At 36.8% G+C, this 21,869-nt stretch overlaps 1 protein-coding gene across 1 annotated transcript; it reads right to left on the bottom strand.

The window, feature by feature from the left end:
- Positions 1-1,964: 1,964 nt before the first annotated feature.
- Positions 1,965-20,945, bottom strand: LOC145241356 (uncharacterized). The gene is made up of 2 exons (XM_080104229.1): positions 20,082-20,945; positions 1,965-5,029 (listed from the first exon to the last, which is right to left on the bottom strand). The coding sequence occupies exon 2, from the start codon at positions 4,149-4,151 to the stop codon at positions 2,754-2,756; it is 1,398 nt and encodes a 465-aa protein (XP_079960355.1). The 5' UTR covers positions 4,152-5,029; positions 20,082-20,945; the 3' UTR covers positions 1,965-2,753.
- Between the last annotated feature and the right edge of the window lie 924 nt (positions 20,946-21,869).

The raw sequence follows: 21,869 nt of genomic DNA, 5'->3' as shown, positions 1-21,869 counted from the left end.
ATAAAAACACACACACAATATTTTGTTCATTTGTAAATATAAACTTTCTGTTTTCAAATGACAGTTTTATAAGTCTACGGTGTGCGTGACGGGGTTGGTGGTGAGGGTGGAGAAGAATGTTTTGCTTAACACGCTTCTTATGTGTTTCTCTCGTCTTTGTCGCTGACGTCAACATTCCAATCTGTATTGTTTCAAAAATGTGGGTCAAACTCACTGACCAGAGATTTTGCGTCCTAGAATTTGACTCTCCTTTGATGTCATCTCCTGGGCCTTGCATCCAGATTTGTGACCAACTTTTTCTTTGATGTCACTCCCCAGGAATCTGGATTATTTAACATTGGGTGTTATTTTCACAGCAGTCCCCAACCTTCTTCAAGTATATCTTGCAAAGCTTGTGAATCCTTCTGTTGAACTAAGAAATCTGCTTAGAATTTCAAACAGAGCCCTTTATTTAATCCACACACAGACCCATAGCATAGTGGATAAAGCATTTAACAAAATTCAGTTATAAAGTTACACTCTTCTACAGATTAAAGGTTCAATCCTCAGTGCAGGCGACGCTCAAAACACAATTCTGAATTACTTAGCACTTCTATCCAGTCATGGCTCACAGAACAAGAGAAAGCTGTCCCCCCATGATTTAAATAGAAGGTTCCGTTCAAAATTCAGTGCAGATTCCCAAGTTCAGCAGTAAGATTCCTGAGTTCGATAATATAAACCTGAAGGTTGGAGATTACGTTGATCGAAATACTGTGAAAATAACACTCAAGATGGGAACAGTAGCCCAAAGAATGCAAATAATATAAATAACCAATCCTTATCTTAAAAATTCAGAAATGTAAACGTCTTTAACAAAAAGATCTACACAATGTACAAGAATGTGTCTAGTGTCCTGTATATTTGTAACTGATGTAACTATAACAAAAAGGCCACACACTATATTTTTTGTTTCATTTTACTTCAATCAAAGTTCTTAGAAATTAAGGGGCCCCCTTTACTGGGGCTAACACTTGATCTCTATATGAGATACATAGATACTGAAATAGTCTATTAAATTGACCACTTAAATGTTATAGTATACAGATACTGGAATAGTCCATTAAAGTTTTCCTCCAAAACTGAGTAAGTAAAGAAGTTGTCAGCATAATTTTCCTCTCCCCAATTGACCGCTTAAATGTTATAGTATATCTTTCTTGTGGTCTGTTGGTATTAATGAATTGTAGGCCAGGAATTCATCTATGCTGGTGGAGTATCCAGCTTCATTCTGTTATTAGACAATGTAAGTTGCCATAGTGAGGAGATTTTATTTTGGGCATCGAATGCTGTTATTTTGAATATTTAGTCAGGGTTTACTTGTGGGGAAAGTATCCTCATGCCGTGTTGTCCTGACAAATCTCTGTACAGAGAGATCTTAGACTTTGGGGATAATGTCTAGTAGGCATTCAAGTTTCAGAACTAAATGTAAATACATGGAACCTGGAACCATAGTATGTTAAATTAAGATCAATCTTAGTAAATATTTAGATCAATTTTTGATAGCTGATACAAACGTTTTAACAATGACATTACCACATTGACACTTCATTTTAAATAAAACTTTAATTTATTTATTATTATTATTATACATAGGATAAATAGAAAAAGGCAACAGGTAATAAAAATAGAGCAATTACATCATTTTAGTTCCAACTTGCTACCTTTTTATATTCAAATCATTTAAAGTTCGAATTGTCAAAACCTGTCCAAAAAGGGGAGATAATTTGGAACAGAGTAATCTAATAAGGCCAAAGTGACTCTCAAATGCAAGAGAAGCAGATCAAAGATTCAGTAACGCTACAATTGATTTTCGCCATCTCCATTCCCTCTGTTTGCTGGTACAAATATCAGCACCTTCAGTGTATGCATTCACACAGAGATTGAGATAGTGTCTAATAGGCATTCAAGTTCACATTTTTTGTAAATTATTTTATTTTGGTTTAAGAGATCAAGGGGCTCTGTCCTGGAGCTAAGCTCTTTTAAGAATGGCTGCTATCTGTATTTCATGCCAGCTTGGTCTTACAAGCTTTTTTTCCAAGTATTTCATTAAGATCTTTTTCATTAGGGAGTTGCTTCTATCACAACTGGTATAATATAGATTTCTTTAAGGGACCATGTTGTTTTTAAATCATTCGTTAGGTTCTGATATTTTGTTATCTTTTCTCATTCAGCTCTACTAAGGTCATAGTCATTTGGGACCGTGACATAGATAATGAGCGCAGTATTTTTATGCTTGTTCTATATTACTATGTTTGGTTTAACATTTTTTGTTTTATTTTACTTCAGTCGAAGTTCTCAGAAATCAAGGAGCCCACTACCTTGGGCTAACACTTGAACTCTATATGAGATATTCAAATGTTCCATTAAACTTCTTTATCTCTGAAATACTGAGTTAGTACAGAAATTGGAAACATAGTTTTCCTCTCCCCAATTAACCATTTTTATATGTTGTAGTATATCTTTCATTTTGGTCTCTTGGTCTTACTGGATTCCAGGACAAGAATTTATCTAGTCTAGTGGAGTATCCAGCTTCGGGCTGTTACTTGAGGTAACATCACTTGGACAAGGTGTACCATTCCTCATGAAAGCTAATGTGGGTTAGCCACAGTGAGGAGATCTTATTTGGGCTGCGAATACCATGTGATTTTGAATATTTAGTCAGGGTTTACTTCTAGAGAAAAGTATCCTCATACCCGAGGATAGTGTCTAGTAGGCATTCAAGTTCTCTCAGTGTGTGTTCGCATATGTGTGACTAATGTTTTTTTATGACTAAAAACAGAGCCACATGCTTCACAAGAATAAGGCTTTTCATCAGTGTGTATTCGCAGGTGTGATGTTAACGAGTCTTTCCGACTAAATGAAGAGTTACACACTTCACAAGAATATGGTTTTTCTCCACTGTGTATTCGCATATGGTTGACTAATATGTTTTTCCGACTAAATGAAGAGTCACATATTTCACAACTATATGGTTTTTCTCCAGTATGTGTCAGCATATGTGAAACCAACGTTCCTTTTAGGGTAAAAGAATTTCCACACACGCTACAAGAATAAGGTTTTTCTCCACTGTGTATTCGCATATGCTTTACTAGATTTGCCTTCTCAGTAAAAGAGGATCCACAATCTGTACAAGAAAATGGCTTTTCTGCAGAGTGTGTTCGAATATGTGCCACTAATGAGTTTTTCTGACGAAAAGAAGAGCCACATATTTCACAAGAATACGGCGTTTCCCCAGTGTGTTTCCGTATATGTGCAACTAGCGTTTCTTTATAAGCAAAAGAAGACGAACACATCTCACAGGAATATGGCTTTTCTCCAGTATGCGTTCTCACATGTGTGACTAAACTTGCATTCTCGCTAAAAGAAGAACCACACACTCGACAAGAATATGGCTTTTCTCCACTGTGGGTTCGCATATGTTTAACTAAGTTGGCTTTATCACTGAAAAAAGAACCACACTTTTCACAAAAATGTGGCTTTATGCCCGTATGTGTATGTAGATGTGCGTCTAATGAGCTTTTGTGACGAAAAGATGAGTCACATGTTTGACAAGAATAGGGCTTCTCGCCAGAATGTGTTCGAATATGTGCAACTAATGAGTTTTTCTGGCGAAAAGAAGTTCCACATACTTCACAAGAATATGGTTTTTCACCATTGTGTATTCGCATATGGTAAACAAATGAATTTTTCCGACTAAATGAAGCACCACACACTTCACAAGAATATGGCTTTTCTCCACTGTGTATTCGCATATGATCGACTAATGTATCTTTCCGACTAAATGAAGAGCCACATGTTTCACAACTGAAAGGTTTTTCTCCAGTATGTGTTCGCATATGTAAAACTAATGATGCTTTTTGGGTAAAAGAGTTTCCACACATACTACAAGAATAAGGTTTTACCCCAGTATGTATTCGCATATGTTTAACGAGATTTGCCTTCTCGGTAAAAGAAGACCCACAATCTGTACAAGAATATGGCTTTTCTCCAGTGTGTGTCCGAATATGTGCAACCAATGAGTTTTTCTGATTAAAAGAAGCGCCACATATTTCACAAGAATGTGGCTTTTCTCTTTTTTCAATTTTATAATTTTCTTCTAGCTGAGGGTGGAGCATCCTGAAATGTGGCTGTTATACTTGAACTGTGTTCGTTACAGTTGAAATCTCTCTTGGACACCCAAACTGTCTGGCACCGTTGAAAAAGAAACAAACAAAAATAAATAAATCCGACTCAGCTTTTCTTTCTATTTTAACACAAGTCGTTTATTATCGTTTTTCTTTCTCCCCATCTTGACACCAGCTTAAAAGTCTCCTGCTTCTGCTCCACTACACACTGGCCATTTCTTATACTTCCATCTTTTTCAGCGCCGACTTTGTTTCTCCAACTGTATGGTGCACTTTTTCTCCTTTTTCTTCTGATGCACACTTCCTAATTTGCATATGCGCGTTTTTTGGCTACTGCTGCTGCCAATCTATTTTCAAGCCAGCCATCCTTTGCTGCTGCTGATATTTTCCCATGCCCTCATATGCACTATGTTACAATCCTACTGGATGCCAGACTTTCACCATCTCATACATTATGACTGAGAGATCCATTTTAGAATTCTAACAGTTCCTTTTTAAATATAATTGTTTGAATCTCTCTTGCACTTGGTTCGCCAGGTATATTTGTCAGGTAGTTTTTCAAATTCTTTTTCTTGGATGTCCGGTTTCTCCTATATCAACTAGAATTACGGAAATCTTCAATGTGAGCTTACATGTGTGATCGAAAGTTCCATTTCATTGAGTAAAAAAAAATCTGTTTCACAGATATTATCTGATTGTCTAATTTTTATTTTCTCAATGGAATCAAGTGAAATCGCAGGGGTCTGTATTACTCTTTGTAATGTAGAATGTCGCAGTCCTCTCAGTTGTTGTCACAATCACAATGTGCAGTCTTCAGGCGTTTATCATTAGAAAATGATGGGATATGAAAATTCATCACATACACACGTCTGTAAAAACAAAAAAAAATCAAATTAAAATTTAACTATGCACACTCTAATTCATACATGAGTATTTATTTCTATATCATATTATTAGATTAATCTATTTATCTGTGAGTATGCATCGATGCATCAAAGCTAACCTATATATCTCATCTAGAGATCAAGTATTAGCCCCAGGAAGGGGTCCCTTGATTTCTGAGAACTTCAACTGAAGTAAAATGAAACTAGGAGGTATTTATTTCCAGATCATTATTTTTAGATTAATATATATATATATATATATATATATATATTAGTAATTTATAAAATATATATGGCGATTATAAATTACTAACTAGCTCTACCTACGTATTGAGCACTTTTGAAGTAAATACTTACAGTTTACGCATAAATCTATACTTTCGTATATTAATTTTATGTGAGTAAATGAAGTAGTTATAAAGCAAAGTTGTCTGGATGTGTATGTATGTGCATCGTTGCATCACAGTCAAACAATTACTCTAAAAGACAAACTAACGACAGATTCGAAATATTCTTGTCTTACTCTGTGTTCTTATTGACATCAGAAGTTATTGAACACTTTTAAAACTCATTTTTCAAAATTAAATGTATCTAAAATCAACATAAAACTATCAACCAGCAGCTAAAATACAGTCTAACAAATCATACTATTTAATGAAGACAAAGGAGTTGAGAAATGAAAGGGAGTGGAGAAAATGACTAAAAGGTCTGAGACAGAAAATGAAAGTGTTCATGCATGACCTTCTTAATAGTAGACCCAATCACTGAAAAATGATGTCATGCCTGAGGTCCTAGCAAGCAAAATCTGGCAAACAGTCAGACTGTCGATTATGAATGAGAGCTTTTTAAAAAAACATCAAAAACCTTTGAATCTGAACTTATTCAATATTAATTATAAAAAATAAAACTGAGAAATTCTGGAAACTTATTGAAGGCATCTCATATCTTTGGGTAAAGTATGCCTAAATATTCTAAAATACGAGTCTCTATGCTTAAATCTCAAAAATGCACAAATGAATTCTTATAATAAAAAGGAAAAAAAAGATACCCTCCTCCTCCCGCTTAAATGCAAACTGCAGTTTGCTTTCCTACTTCAAATAAATTTGATTATTCGAAAGCACTAGTTAAAGCAAGCAGTTAATAAGGATTTAGGATGGACGGCCTGGAAGAATAAGTGTTTTTTTTCTCTTTTTTTATTTAACAAATATTTAATTTCTACTATATTTTATTAATATTCTGTTCAAAACTAATTTGTTTCTTTTCCTCATGTGAACTAAATTAAAATTCCCTAGCTGAAATTAACTTGTATAAAAAATAAGTAAAAATAATTCTGTGAAAAGAGCTTACACATTTCTTCATGGAAACCATTAATTACTGACCCTTAAGAAAAGGTGCTACAGATTCATTTGTTCACACGTCACACTAACAAAAGGAAGTGGGATGAAACATTCGCAAATTTCGAGCTAATTTTATTTTCTGAATTCCTTATTTATCAAACATCATATAAAATGCGGTGTTTTGTTCTTAATTTTTAATTCTATTTGATCAATTTAACAATTATTATTTATTCTTTAACAAACTTGCTCTAAAATAGGACAGGACTTATATGTGCCACATATATTTTAAGTTTCAAGGTATGAAATTTTAATCCATTATCCAAAATAGCGGAAAATTTTTTTCTTAAATTTAGAGTTAAAAGACTTTTGACTTCAACACAAACGTCTGCAATTTGTATGCCCTAGCAAAACATGCTGTACAGCATATATTACACCCCTTCATCAACAACACCTTTTATATATTGTATTGTTTAACCCTTTATGACATGGTTGAACTAATTTGTTCAGTCGTAAATAAATGAATATAACAGCATAATGTGGAAACTGATTCAAACATGCCTTGTACGCATTAGTTCAGTATCTGGGTAGGGTTAGGGTTAGATGCCAGATACCCCCAGATTGCAACTGTCCATTGCTTACATACAGTGGAGAATTTCGTTTGTTGTCATAAACACACTTTTTTCAAGCACTATGGATAATAATCAAGGTAAGTTTATGAAATGCAAAAATTTTCAGTGGTAGTTTAACTATTGAGCTTCATATTTTTCCCAGTTTGAAGACAATCATAGTATCATTACCCTTGCAAATAAGATTAACAATAAATATTTTTTATCATAACTTAAGTCATAAAGGGTTAAAAGAGATAGTCATTTTGACGTCAACAAATGCCTATATCTGTTTTGCATAATATTATATTGTTTTGCATAATATTATATTATTTTAAATTGTTATACATCCTTAATCTTACTCAATTCCCTATTTCTATCTTAGTTGTAGTTAAAAAATGTTAAATTTGACACATTATTGCAAAAAACTTGCTACTCCAAAACTCAACTCTAGAACATGACATACTGCCGACAACACTTGCTACTTTGACATCCAAATCCAAAGTTTACCCAGTTTCTGAAAAATCCATCTTTTTATATCCAACCAGAAGCATCTAATTTGCATATTATGCGACAATTTCACAAGCATATAAAGAGAAAAGGCAGACTTACTTCTTTTTGTCTACACAGATCTCTACAAACTGCACACAAACAGATTTGTACTAAATTTTTAAGTGATTAATTACAAAAGAACTAAATGGTTTGCCTCCAACTCCATTTTAGACACCTCAAGTCACTATTCCCAAATTTCGGTAGGTTTATTAAATGCAAATTTTTCAGTGGTAGTGTAAATATTGAACTAACTAAAAACTAAGAAAAAGAAAAAGAAATACTTTTTCTGCAACCATTATTTTTTCTCAACCAAAATAAGAAAATTATTTTTCTGTGCTTTTCAAGTTTTTTTTTTGCATTTTAAAAAATTTTTGTAACTAATATAAAGTAAACTTTTGTTTTTTGTTGTTTTTTCTTTTCATGAAATTTTTTTTTCCTTTATGGTCTACTCCATTTTTTTTTTGTGTTTTGTTATTTTTAATTAAATTAAGACAGCCAAGATATTCCCTTAGGATTAGGTAAACTTTTCTACAGTTGCATTTATTCTTTGTAGCAATTAATCGTTTTGTTTGGCAATATGAAACAACATCTTCCAGCATCTGCAACTGTTGACACAAGTCGGAGATATTAATCTTGTATAAACGCATGTTGTTTACTTAATTTATTGATTTTTTTTCTTCCAATATTTTCCCCAAAGATCATTTGCTCCTTTGCTGTGCATTGATCGACATCTTACATCAGATGAAAGTCAAACCCAAGCGCATGATGTCATGTTCCGAGCAAAGTGAAGCGGACAGTTAGTTACATCTCATTCAAATTCTGCACAAGTACCCAAATTTTTAACGGGACACTGAATACTCGTGTACTCAAATATTATTATCAGTAAACATTGATTCATTACAAATATCTTGTTTTAATTTCCGCGATACCTTTTCTTCAGAAAAATATAGACATATGGCATTAAGCCCCACTTTTTTTCAGAGATCAAGATATGTTTTGAACAAATAAATTACACACTACTCCATGCATTTTGCTTGGATGGATATCAGTAGTACATAAAACATAACATACTAAAAGCGTACAAAAACATGTAATATAGTGCATGTGAACATGTGGGAAAATATCATCAGCAGCGAAGGATGGCTGGCTTGTGAAAAAAGTGCATATGCAAATTAGGAAGTGTGTGTGAGAAGAAAAAGGAGAAAAAAATGCATCATGTGGCTAGAAAAGCAGAGTGCGGGTCGCAGAATATGAGAATAGGCCCGCTGTGGCCGGGGTGTGGTCGGAGGAAGGAGAAATGTGAATAAATTAGGTGGACATGTGGCAGTGAGAGACTTTTTAAGTGTTGTTGAGACGGGAGAGTAATGATAATAAATGCTTTTGTTAAAAAATAAAAAATATGTTGACTCGGATTTTTATTTATTTATTTTTTTTACACGGAGGTCACTGCTTATCAAGGCCCGGAAGCCACTCGGGGATAAGGGTTATTGTGTGTACAGTAAACAATGGAATAGTACTGTAGTAATAGTTAGTATTGGAAATTTGATAAAGTGTCTTACTTAAGCGGGCGATTCATCAGGAATTTGTTTATGTTGGACTTGAAGTCATCCAAGTTGTAGTCAGGTGGGAAACAGGCAAACGGAAGAGAATTCCACAGGCGTGCATTTCTATGAAAGAAACTTTGTTCATGGAATCTACATTTTGATTTAGGCACAGATAAAGAGTGGAGAAAATTATTGACAGTGTTTTTTTTTCCTTTGTTTGCAACATTGCAGTTACAAACATGGCAAGTTGAATTCTATAGCAGATTTAAAATATCTGCGGAAATCATGATTACCTTTGATAGGATGTGAATGAAGACCACCTTGACACACATTAAAGCTCTAAAAATAAAAACCTTTTTTTTTTACACCCCAAACAAGGTACAGATTCACTTAGTCGTGAGGAGGCTACTATTTGAGACCAGATTTGCAGAGATACTATTTAGAGAGTTAGGCAGGAAGATGTCTGTTTATATTACACTTTAATTTCTGCATGTCAATACAGTCAGGGGAGCAGGGGCCTAGAAAGGAATTCCAAAATGCAGGAGTCCGAGGGAACAAGCTATTTGAGTAGAAGGCGTCTACGAATTTCTACAATGAAGGGATGGGATTTTGCTGCTTGTCGGGTTTGTTGAAGGAGTACTAGTGCTTTAAGTCCGTCAGAGCATTTTTCAGTGAAATACTTGTAAAATACAAGGACGCCACTTTTCAGCAATGGGACAGAGGTTGGAGTTTAGTTGATAGTGTGAGACATTAGGTCGGCGACTCTTTTTTTTAACCCTGTCTAGGAGTGAAAAGCTAGAGGCAAAATGCATCAGCCCAGATGTGGCAACAATACTCCATGCATGGACAAACAGTGCCCTTGTAGAGATACAGGATACTCTCAGGTGTGAGTAGCCTTTTAGCATGGTGGAGAGATCCCACTTTCCTCGCAGCAGCCTTAACAATTACCTCAATGTATTTGTTCGAATTCATGTTGTTTGTGAATGTTAACCCTAGGAACTCGAGGGAAGTACTTTCAGCCAGTATAATATTAGCCATGGCAATTAGTAGTTTGAGAAGGTTTCTTGTAATTATTAAAGGAGATAAGCTTAGTTGTTTTAATCCCTTTCTACTACAGTCTGAAGGTCTTCCTCTAAAGTTTTAGCCATTTCCTTAGATATGTGTTCATTAGTTTTGCCCTGGTAAAAAAAGTGCTGAAACTTAACTCAGATATAACTTAGTGCTTTAGAAGCACAGGAACAGTTTACAGACTTAGTGATGTAACAGAAAAAACAAAGTTTTGTGCAGTCGTCTTTTTGGGGTCAAAAATTATGAAGTCAGTTTCAAAATGGCTGTAGATCTGGAAGGAAAACAGATTATTTTGTTGTAGAATGACTGCATTCAGTTGGCTCAGCTCAGTAAATGTTATTCTTGAGAAACAAGGCTTGGGATTTGTCAGTGATCAGGCAAGCTTACTGTTTATTGCCCCCACAATTGTTACAGTAATGCTATGTGTATTAATAGTGGAAAACTGATAGAGGAACATAGTTTTGAAAGCCAGTTTATCATAATTCTTTTGTAGGTTTTCGATTACTTTTTGATTGTATTTTGAAAGATGAAAGCCAGAAGTTAATTTTCAAAAGGGAAAAAATATTTGTACACATGAAAAAAAAAAAAAAGTTAGAATGAAAACTGTTTTCACAGCAACATTCGGAAACTGACAAGTTCAGCTAAATTTTGAAGTTAAATAAATTCATTGTAAAAATCCCGTGAAAGATAAATATTCGTTTTCTAGGACTATTTCAAAGATAGTTAGTAAAGTGCTAAGATATTGAATTAAATAAAAAAAAAACTCTGTACAAAAAATAGCTTAATTATCCTCAAAAGCGAAAAATTCTGGCTTTGCACAAACAAAGCAAAGTCGTCTAGCATGAATTTTATGAAAGTACAAAATGTTAGAAAGTTAAAAGGTTGTTTTTTTTGTTTAAACAAATACATTCCCACTAAGATTCAAATAAAAATAATGAGTTCATTATATTCCGTGATCCTTATTTGATAAACACTAAAAATTTAATTAAAATTAGTTAATTTCCTGATTTTTGGTAAATTTTTTAGTAAAGGGAGGAGGTCAAAATGTGGGGTTTTATTACTGTACATAGATTCGAAAAAGTTGTCAAAAAACAAATATATATACCAAATAAATGTTATCACAGGCAAGATAAGTTACTTTTCTACCTAACTAGATAAATTTCTAGTGCTTTTATTTAATGTAACATGTTTATTCAACTAAAAAAATACAGTGTTTACCAATGTATTGTGAAATTCAAAATGGCGCCTGACTCTCTCTTTGACACAGTAAGTTTGAAAAAGAAGTTATATAAATAAAAAAAACTAGAAAAAATATTGTTAGAAACTGGCTCAATATATGTTACCGTGACATAAGCTGACATATAATCGGTGGGTTTTTAACAGTATTTTGTATATTCTTTTTATTTTTTACTCCTTTTCCCAAACTTACTGTGTCAAAGAGGAAGTCGGGCGCCATTTTTAATTTTCCTATACATCGGTAAACACTGTATGTTTTTTGAGCTGAATAAACGTTACATTAAATAAAAACATTTCTCACTTTGTTATGTACGGAAGCATGTAAGTGACAAAAGTAATTATTTCAAAAACGTTAGTAATCTCGATAGGGTATGTTGCAATATTTTTTATTCATAATGGGGTAAATATTTATTTTCAGAAAAATTTGGCACAAGGCCGAACATGGGGGAGGGCGGTCTTCTTTGACTAAAGCTAACTAATCTAACCTAACTAGTTCCTACATTTACTCTACTTCCACCACAATACCACATTCATACTATACATCCATCAGCGTATACATCCTTCGTCGTTCACCATAAGAACATCATACCATGATAAACTAATTAAAACCCATGAGAAAAAGGGGGGTTTGGGATATAAAAATTTTATAATACAGAAAAAAGAATGATATATACAATGTTAGTAACAAAAGACCCCCCTGTTACTAATCTGTGGCAGGTGCGCTGATTCGCCAGTCAAAAAGGTGATGCGGGTCCGAACGCTTTATTTCCACACCTCTTACGAAAACTTCGAAAGGAGACCCGCATCTCTGGCGAATCAAGCGATCTGTCACCTAAATTGGGGAGGGAACGGGGCTAAAAAAAAACAAAAAAAAAACGGGACAAACTTAAAAAGGGCCTAATGATCTCTATCACACACTAGTTAAGTTATGAACACAGGAGCCTAAAAATTGGTCCTAACCTAGCCTAAACCGTGACCTACTCTGGACTTTAAACGAGTCAGGGCTGACGTTCGTTTCTGTTACCCAAAATTCTTTTCCTAAGGGACATCCAAGAACCAGTCAAGACTTGCTTCTCTCACCCGACACACACGCGCAACTGACACCCACCTTTCAACAAAGTCTGACGAAGAGAGTCTACCTCTCTCGGCCTTGATACGACTCCTCAAATGATAACGGAAGATTCGTATAAGGTCGAGGGGAGCGAAGTCCTCAGATCCGTAGACCACTCTCATACGTGTTTTCCAAATAACACCTCTCATAACTGCTAGCAAGGTCAAACATAATTCTTTTCTAATCCTATCCGTTGTCGGAGCCCAATTGCTACATACATTGATAGGAACCAAAGTTAATGACGATATGTTCAGTATGCGAACCATGAGACCTGCAACAGACTCAATCAGCGGCACCACAATGCGACAGTATGAAGGCGTGACATAAAGTCTCGACCTCATCGCCACATCGCTTGCAAATAGGCGAAGTTGCCAACCCAGCTGAGTGAAGTCTCTTACCTACCCAGAGAGCATCCCGAATTACCAGCCAGGTCAAGGATGCCTCGTCATTAGTGAGACATCCCGACCCAGGCGCCCAAGGCCAGATTGAGCGGAGCTGTCCCTTCGTCAAAGGGAGCCCCTCACCAATAACATCCCTTAGGGATCCCCTCACTAATACCCGATATAATGCCTTTCGGGACAACAGCAGAGGGTTTGAGAGGCTTTCCTTAACTCTTAAGAGGAACTTCAGCGCGCGCCGGCACTCGCGGTAGAAGGGGCATTCACCTCGGGGCAACCTGTGTACCTCTCCCTGAGACTCGTGCACCCCTCTCAAAGCCGGAAAGGCTTTCTTGGTGTCCTCCATCCAGAGGGCACCGTCTTCCCTATCTTGTGTGCACATTCGATCTAGGTAGTAGAGCCTTAATATGTGGAGCCGAATCTCCACATTTGGCATACCTAGACCGCCTTCAGAAGGATGTAGGTAGCAGACATCACGACAGACCATGGGGGACCTTCCAAGCCATAAAAAGTTGAAAAGAGCCCTCTGCAGATAAAGCAGTGTATCTGACGGGATTGGAAGCACTGATAGACGATAAATGAAGATTGGATAGATGTGGGTATTACACACCTCCGCTCTCCCCTTTAATGAAAGGTTTCTACTGATCCACAGCGCAGCTGCGGATCGGACCGCTTTCAGAACCTCCGACCAATTTTTCTCCAGCTAGAGGTCAGGACCAAACCAGACGCCGAGTATCTTGCAAGGCCCGTCGCTCCAACTAAAGGGTCCCTGAAAAAGCATACCCCTCCAGGCACCGATGTGCAAACCCGAAGACTTGTCGCAGTTAATTTTGGCTCCTGTTACCGTTTCATACAATCTGATTTCTACACCGACGACACTAATCTCAGCACTGCTCGTTACAAGCACAGTTACATCGTCGGCGTAGGCGGAGTACTTTACCTGGGCATCCACACCTGGCAAAGTGATTCCGCGTAGGACCGGGTTCACCCTTAGCTTGCGCAGAAATGGCTCTATTGCAAGCACGTACAGCATGGGTGATAACGGGCACCCTTGACGAATTGAATGTGACAAACTGAAGGGTCTCGACCTCCTCCCATTTACTTCCACCATCACCGCGGGGTTAGCATAGAGAAGATGAACCCACGAGCAAAATTGCGGGCCAAAACCGGCCGCCGCCAAAACGGCCCCCAAGTACCAATGATCAACCCTATCGAAGGCTTTGGACTGATCTAAATTGATCAGCGCGGCCTCAGTGTCGACTTTTTCTATCATCAGGCGTATCATGTGCAAGTTATCCTGGATTGTCCTGCCCTTTACGGCACACGTTTGCTCGAGGCTAACTAGACGAGCCAGGACAAGCTGCAGACGATTTGCGAGAATCTTGGCCAAAATCTTTAACTCTGCGTTAAGCATCGTTAAGGGCCTGAAATTACTTAACCCATCCCCACCATCTTTGCTTTTACAAACATCGCTAAAGCTTGGTGCTCCTTTTCAGTAAGGGAGGCAAGCTGAGCCTTAATTAAATTAACGCTAGCACTATCCCCCTCCTCCACCGCCCGATCTAATCTAGATTCTAGTGTCGCTTTAGCTGCCCTAGATTCTAGGTTGAGTCTTTTGCTAAAATTGGCAGAAAAGGACCTAATGGCTTCCTTAATTTTTACCCACCAACTATTACCTATAATTGCCCCCGTCAGTTCCCGCTGTATGGTTAGTAATAGCCCTTCCCGGAAGCCCTTCACGTCGAATAACGACGTGTTGAGCTTCCAGTAACCGGCTAATCTAGGCTTAGGTCTATCTAAGTTTACCCGTACACGGACAAGTCTGTGATCCGAGTAAACTATGTTGTGGAAACTTGGACAATTCAATACTCCCACATCGACTCTCCTAACCAAGAACCGGTCGATATAACTCGAGAGCTGTACCGAACCGGAGCCGCGTCTACCTGTCCAAGTCCACACTAAGTCACGGGGCTTTTCATTTCGGAATTTGTCGATAAGATCAAACTTATCCACAAATTCACGAAATAAAACAGCATCCCAATCTCTGTTAGTACCCCTAGAAGGTAACCCAAAACGATCTAACTCGGGATCCAGGACTGCGTTCCAGTCTCCCGCTAAGATGACCGTTCGAGAAGTATCCATGAACTGCTCGATTCGCCGAAAAAAGGCAGTCAGCTCAACGTGGCTATTGGGCGCATAAACCCCAATAAGACGTAATGCCCTACCCTTTATGGTAACATCCAAAACGCATAGTCTTCCCTCCGTATCCATATAGCACGGGTCACACGACGCATCTAGAGACCTTTTAACTAGCCAAGAGACCCCTCTAGAGTGAGAATTAAAGTACGCTGAATAATCCTTAAAGGTCTTATACAGCGCACGTAAATGGTCACCAGAAATAAAATGGGTTTCCTGCACACAGCAAATATTCACTCCGAGGTGCTGCAGGTCCAAACTCAAGCGCCATTTTCGCGAGTCGGCCCTTAGCCCTCGGACATTCACACTTGCAAGCTTGAGATCCATGATTGTTCGTTAGGGTTGAGTACCAGAAACGAACATCGCGGTCGTGAGCGTGCCGACAGCTCTCGTGAGGGAATAGGTACCCATCGCAGTATCGATGAGTCCGTCACGAGAGATACCGCCGACATGCAGGGGATAGGTTAGTTTGACTATCCTATACAGGGAGGGGTGCATTTTAACCGGGACCCTCCCAACAAAACATTTTTTTAGGCTTTTTATATCGGAGTCTTTGAATATTACTATGGGAGGGGAGAAATTGAAGGTCTTGTTTGCCTCCTCCAGCATTTGCCATAGGTCCTTGGCCTCTTCTTTCTTTCTAATAACGGTCAAAACCCGTTTTGCATTGGGGAAATTGGTGGGGGTGTCTATTAGCTTTCCCCCTACCTCCCTGAAATCGATTAACTTGCTGAGGTCAGCACCTTTAAAATTTTTGTTGTTGTTCAGTGCAGCAGCATTTAAAATACAGATATCTTTTCCAGGGAGGTAGAGGGCTTTTTTCTTTATATCAATTGCGAGGGTGGTGTCCATGTTAATAGGGTTAGTCGAGGTTTTATCAGGTGAAGTGGGAGGGGTATTGTGAGGGGACTTAGAGGTGGCTGGGACAGGAATGGAGGATTTGTTTTTCTTAATGGGGCTTAGTGGTATTAGTTTGGGTGTTTTTGGAGGGACGGGAGATGAGACTGGAGGAGGCATTTTGAACGGGGAAGGAGTTTTGGATGTAGAGGGGGAGGGGGAACTGGTGATTAGCTTCATGTTTTTGGGTGGAGGTGATTTACATGGGGATTGGGGTATTTGTTTTTTTTGAAGGTCCAGTTTTTTTTTTTAAATTTAAAATTTCAAGATACTTTTCCCTTTTTGTAACATGGCTTCCTCCCTCATCTGGTCGAGGGAGAGGCGTCCAGGGTTTTTTTTGCCGGGAGCGATCTGCCAAGGTTCTCCCTTCAGGGTGTCGTTGGTCGCTTCGTCAGCTGGCTGTTTGGGAATACTTGGCATGCTGGTTCCTAAGTGCTGACCTGTAGTTTTCTTTTGGTTTGGTGGGGGTTTTTTGAGTGGACACTCGGATGTTAGGTGTCTGATTTCCCCGCAGTTCCAACATGTGGGACGTCTGCCGGCCACTATTATCGGTAGTCTTTCTTCGCCAACCTCTAAGAAGAACGGGATACTCATAAAATCCTCTTTATTAAGGAGTATATCAAAGCTCCATACTCCGTGTAACTCATCCACTTCCACGTGGACCATCTCCCCGAATTTTAAGAAGGCACCAAGTTGTTCGCCGTCAATGTGGTGCGGGACGTGGAAAACCGAGACTGTGGTGCGTCTCTTGCCCATGTACTCTGTTCTGAGGATGTGATGTTGGGTGATGATTTCCTTTTGGGAAATAGTGAGGCACTCCTGCGCGGTGTTGAAGAGAGCGCTCCACGTGTTGTACCCCTTACATTTGATGACGCGTAAGGGTCTCAATCCTGCGTTAGCTAGTAGGTTTAGGATGATGTCTACTGAAGCTCTTATTACTTTTTTGGACTTTTTATCCACGACGAATAGTGTAAGGCACCTCTTGTTGATCTCTTCAAGTTTCGGTATATCGACTATAAGTCCGGTGTTGGTGACTTTGTCCAGGCATTGTTTTGCCTTCTCTATGAACTGGTCTATGTCAATGTCGACTTTCGGGGGTTTGGTCCACGGGTTCGGTGCATCAGCTGCGATGTTCTCTGTCTCCATGGTGACGACAACGGGCGTCATGCTCGCGGAAGCGGCCATAGCCAAACCGTTTAAAAAATGGTTAAAAAAAGTTCACAAAACTGTTATAAATAACAGTAAAAACAGTAGGAGGGGGAAAAAGTTGTGTAGAAAAAAAATCCGGCTCAGTGAAGAGGAAGAAAAGGAAAAAGACAAAGAGGAGATAACAAACTTGCAAAATAATCGCAGCGTAGACTATCCCACACAGTCGGACAATTCTATTTAGAAACGATGCTGCTAGGAACTGACGAATCGAATTAACTCACGTTCTGCTACCAACCAATCAGAAACCAGAATTGCTCCATAAATATTAAACCTTTTCTGTAGCAATTTCGCATGTTTTTTCCGTCTCGACACGGTAAGAATATTTTGTTCTGTGAAACTGTCTACTGCAAACCAGTCAACTCTTAGGACTTATGTAGAACAATGAACCATCGGAAACTGTTCTGTCTACTGCAAACCAGTCACCACTCAGGACTTGTGTAGAACAATGAACCATCGGAAACTGTTCTGAAACTAAACATGGTTTACACTTCTAGAGGTTATATGCCCAGCTTGCGTCTTTATTTCGATGGATCCGAATCAAAATTCGAATTGTGGCAAGTTAAATTTCTAGGATATCTAAGAATACAAAAGCTACACAAAGTACTTCAAACACAACCTAAAAACAGAAACAACCCCGACTTCATTGAAAAGAACGCAACTGTCTTAGCGGAATTAATACAATGTTTAGATGACCGAAGTCTATCACTAATAATGAAAGAAACCCTGGACGATGTAATATGAAGAATTATTTCACCCTTGAAAATTCTTTTAAAATTTCCACTTTTATAGGTTTTCAGGGGTGCTGAAAATGGAAATAACCTTTTAAATATATGGCAAACGAGTAGTTTCCAAGATGTGAAGAAATGTTAGTGGTCAAAAAGTGGGTGTTCACTTGTCTACAATAATGTAACGTCAAATGGGCACCCACTTTATGGCCACATTGGGGGTGGGCAATGTACAATGAACACAATTTAACGTAAAATACTACTAACGTTTAACATTCCAGGAAACAAGTAGTTTCAATGAAGCATGGGTGGGGGCTGCCAGTTAATGTTTTTCGAGAGGGATATTCAATTAGGCGCTTAATTAATCGCTAATGTGCCAACATTAACTGTGCATTTCTTCATGGAAGCTACTTGTTCCCTGGAATGTTAAACATTAATAGTATTTTTTGTTAAATTGTGTTCATTGTACGTTGCCCCCATGTGGCTATAAAGTGGGTGCCAATTTTACCCTAAATTATTATAGAAAAGTGACCTCCCCCCCCACACTTTTTGACCACTAACATTTCTTCATATCTTGGAAACTACTCGTTTGCCGTAATTTTAAAGGTTATTTCCGTTTTCAGCGCCCCCAAAAATCTTTAAAAGTGGAAAGTTTGGAAGGGAATTTTCGAGGATGGAGTAGATCTTCATATTTACCCTATATGAATAAACAAACATTTAATGAAATAATAACGAACAAAAACACGTTTTCTTGTGTAAAAGAACGTGAATCAGTTTCGGTTGTCTCCCTTTATATTTATGCTATCCAGCCTTATTTCCCTTTTGTATTTTTGACATATTTCATTTCAACTACAAAGTAACCAGTATGTGCTACCGTATATGCAAAATACTAACATTTCATTCATGGATTTTGACCAATTTAATCGCTCGACCAAATTTCCATTTTTTTTTTTTAATATCTTAAAGAAATACATTAATTTTTGATTTATTATATTTTAATTCTTCTTTATCGAGTGATTTTTTTTTTAATATTGAAAAAAAGAAAACATTGAATGAAATAGAAAATAATGTTGTCAGCAGCCAATATTTACTGGACTATGTAAACATAAAATAAGCTGCCACTTAAAAAAAAATTAGAATATTTTATTTATTGATCTTTTATCTTCAATTTGTGATATATAAAATTTTGGTGAGTAAATTAATTATATAAATTTTAATAGACATTTCAAAATGGGGGGGGGTGAATTTAACAAAAAACGTGTGTTTAAAATATTAAATTTGGTTGATTGGGAAGAGCCCAAAATTTCACATTAACCATGAAAATATCGTAAAAATTTAACCAATAGAAAAATTTTGATAGATTTTTAAAGTTTAAAAATTGAAAAATATTTAACTCGTAAAATTCAATCGATTTCATTACGTAAAAAAATGGTTGCATGAAGGCGCGCCGGCATTTTGTAAACACTGTTTTTTTTAAATAAAAAATAATATTTCTATTATTTTTTAAACAACTTTAATAGTTTATTTTGGAAGTATATTCCATAAAGAAAATAAACAACCCACTTTTAAAAGAGAAATTACGAGTTTTTTTTATATTTTATTTGCAGTTTTGTGTTAGGGTGTCAAAAATTCCCCCAAAATTCTGATACACCTCACCGCCGGTTATTCATTTTGCACGTACCTCAGTATGCTATAGAGAGTTTTGAAGGATATCTATTTACTGAGGTTTCATGCTCTAATGTTAACCTATTTTGTTTATTGAATTGTTAGGTGAAAGTATAGAATGGTTAACCCTGCTAACTATTTCAGAATGAGTTTCTTAATAATAACGTTTTTATTTCAGCATGGTCCGTATTCTAAGTGCTAACATTGTTTTCTTAGAAATCATATATATTACTTTAATGATATCAATTTTTTTTCTCACCTCAAAAAAATATATCTTTTGGTGAAGATTTTAAACATATATATATATATATATATATATATATATATATATATATATATATATATATATATATATATATATATAATCAAATTAACCCGAATAATGGCTGGATCAAGATGTTTTTGTTGCATCCAAATAAAAACTACTTTTAGATATTAAAAAAAGAAGAAGAACAACAGAAAAAGAAAAAAAAAAAATGGTGACAAAAATTTACCTCTAATAGCCTGAGGTTCCCTTACCGGGAATAGGGGCACATTTTGCGAGTCAGAGTGCTCCCCCTCCTCGGGGGTCCTGACTTTTCAGTTCTCCTTTCCAACAATTGGGCCACATTTCTCAACGTGGTAGAGAAACACCACTCATTGGAGGAAAACAAAAATGACAAAGAAAGTATTATTTTTTTTACTTTCAAAATGTTTGATGATTTCTTTTAAGTTTTACTTTAAAAAGCGAAAATAATTGTTCATTTTTTTTGTTGTTGTGATTTCTTAGTCTTAAATCAATACAATGTCTTCCTTATGTGTGCACAATTCATTAAAGAATAAAAGCCTGTAAAGAAAACTAAAAGAAAAAAACATGATTTAAGATGAGAAATTGTTTAAAGAAAACGTTTCACATAAAGAGGGAAGGTCATCATGAAGCGGAAGCGGTGTAGTACACCGCCGGTGTACATCATTATTATGTTCCTCGTGGGGAAAAAGTCCATTAATTAGTTACGTGTAAGGAGAGCAAATACGTTGTAGTTTTAAGTTAATTTAATGATGCTCGTATTAATTGGATATCCAAAATGTATTTAAAGTAAAAAAAAACAAAAACAACAACAACAAAAACTCTATTAAGTGTGCTGTGTCTAAATTAGTAAAAATTACTAAAGATGATCGAGTTGTTAAACTATGGTCGATACTCGATAACTCGAATTCTTAAATATGTTGTTTCAAGCAAAAATAATATCTACCTTATTATAATATCAAAAAAAAAAGTAATATGTCCAAAAATTACGATAATTCATCGAGTAGGACAACTGCTATTGTGTTTTTGTCAAAATATGTCTATCGCTTTCGCCGAGGGACGCCGAGGCATTAGCAAGAGAGAGGCTGTCGGAAAGGGAGATAAGCCAAGTCAGTTTAGGCGCAAAGGGAGATAAGACAGTTTATCATTTCTTTCTTTTTTTTTTTCAGAGTTCCAATTTCAGAGAGTCGCAGTTCACACGCAAAATATTCAAATTTTATTCCTATGCATATGTTGTTTTTTGTTTTTAATAAAAAAATATATTTTTGATGCAAATTTATGAAAACGAAACTGGAATTACTGCTTCTGCTTCGTTATTGAATTAAATTACCCTTTTCTTGTTAAAAACAATATATGTATATATTTTTGAGGAAACATTTAATATTTATGATTTAAATAAACACTAAGTTATTTAAATAAAAAATAAATAAATCCTGTATCGCCCATTAAGAGTAGAAGTTCTCACGGTTTGTCAGCCACGAGGCGACATACCAGTCAACTCCCAATTTTAACAATGCCACATACCTACTTGCACTATCTGATGTACAAAGATCGAACCAAGAACAGCACAACCAGGAAACAAAGGCTTCTTCAACTCCCACGATATACCAAACGTCACACCTGAGAGGACTCAAGCGCCACTTTTGCGGAGTGGTGGGGCACCTGAAAAAAGTATGCCATAAATTTGAGAGATCCGGAATGGAAGCCACAAGCAAAGTATTGAGAAGTGGTGAGTCATTCATATTCACTAATGGTACCTCGGATAATTTTTCTGCTCACAAGTATGACAAGACACAACCAGCAAACGTACCTCACCTTGAATGGGATGGGGAGCAATTTCAGGTGTATACGCCAGAGCCCCCCCCCCCCCTCCTCAGTTACAATGGAGGTGACTATGATGCCTGAAACTCATGTAAGATTCGGATATGTATTGAGAAAACTGGTGAGCCTGCGCAGTCATCGAATCTCTGCTTTTGCAGACACAGAGGCCCAGACA

This window comes from Euprymna scolopes, chromosome 20 (assembly GCF_053919585.1).
Source record: "Euprymna scolopes isolate OS-2025 chromosome 20, ASM5391958v1, whole genome shotgun sequence".
Classification (NCBI taxonomy): Eukaryota; Metazoa; Mollusca; class Cephalopoda; order Sepiida; family Sepiolidae; genus Euprymna; species Euprymna scolopes.
This window is presented reverse-complemented; position numbering and strand designations above follow the sequence as displayed.

Bases quoted from the DNA above. Each gene is read 5' to 3' on its own strand.
- LOC145241356 (XM_080104229.1), bottom strand. From the start codon at position 4,151: ATGCTCCACCCTCAGCTAGAAGAAAATTATAAAATTGAAAAAAGAGAA.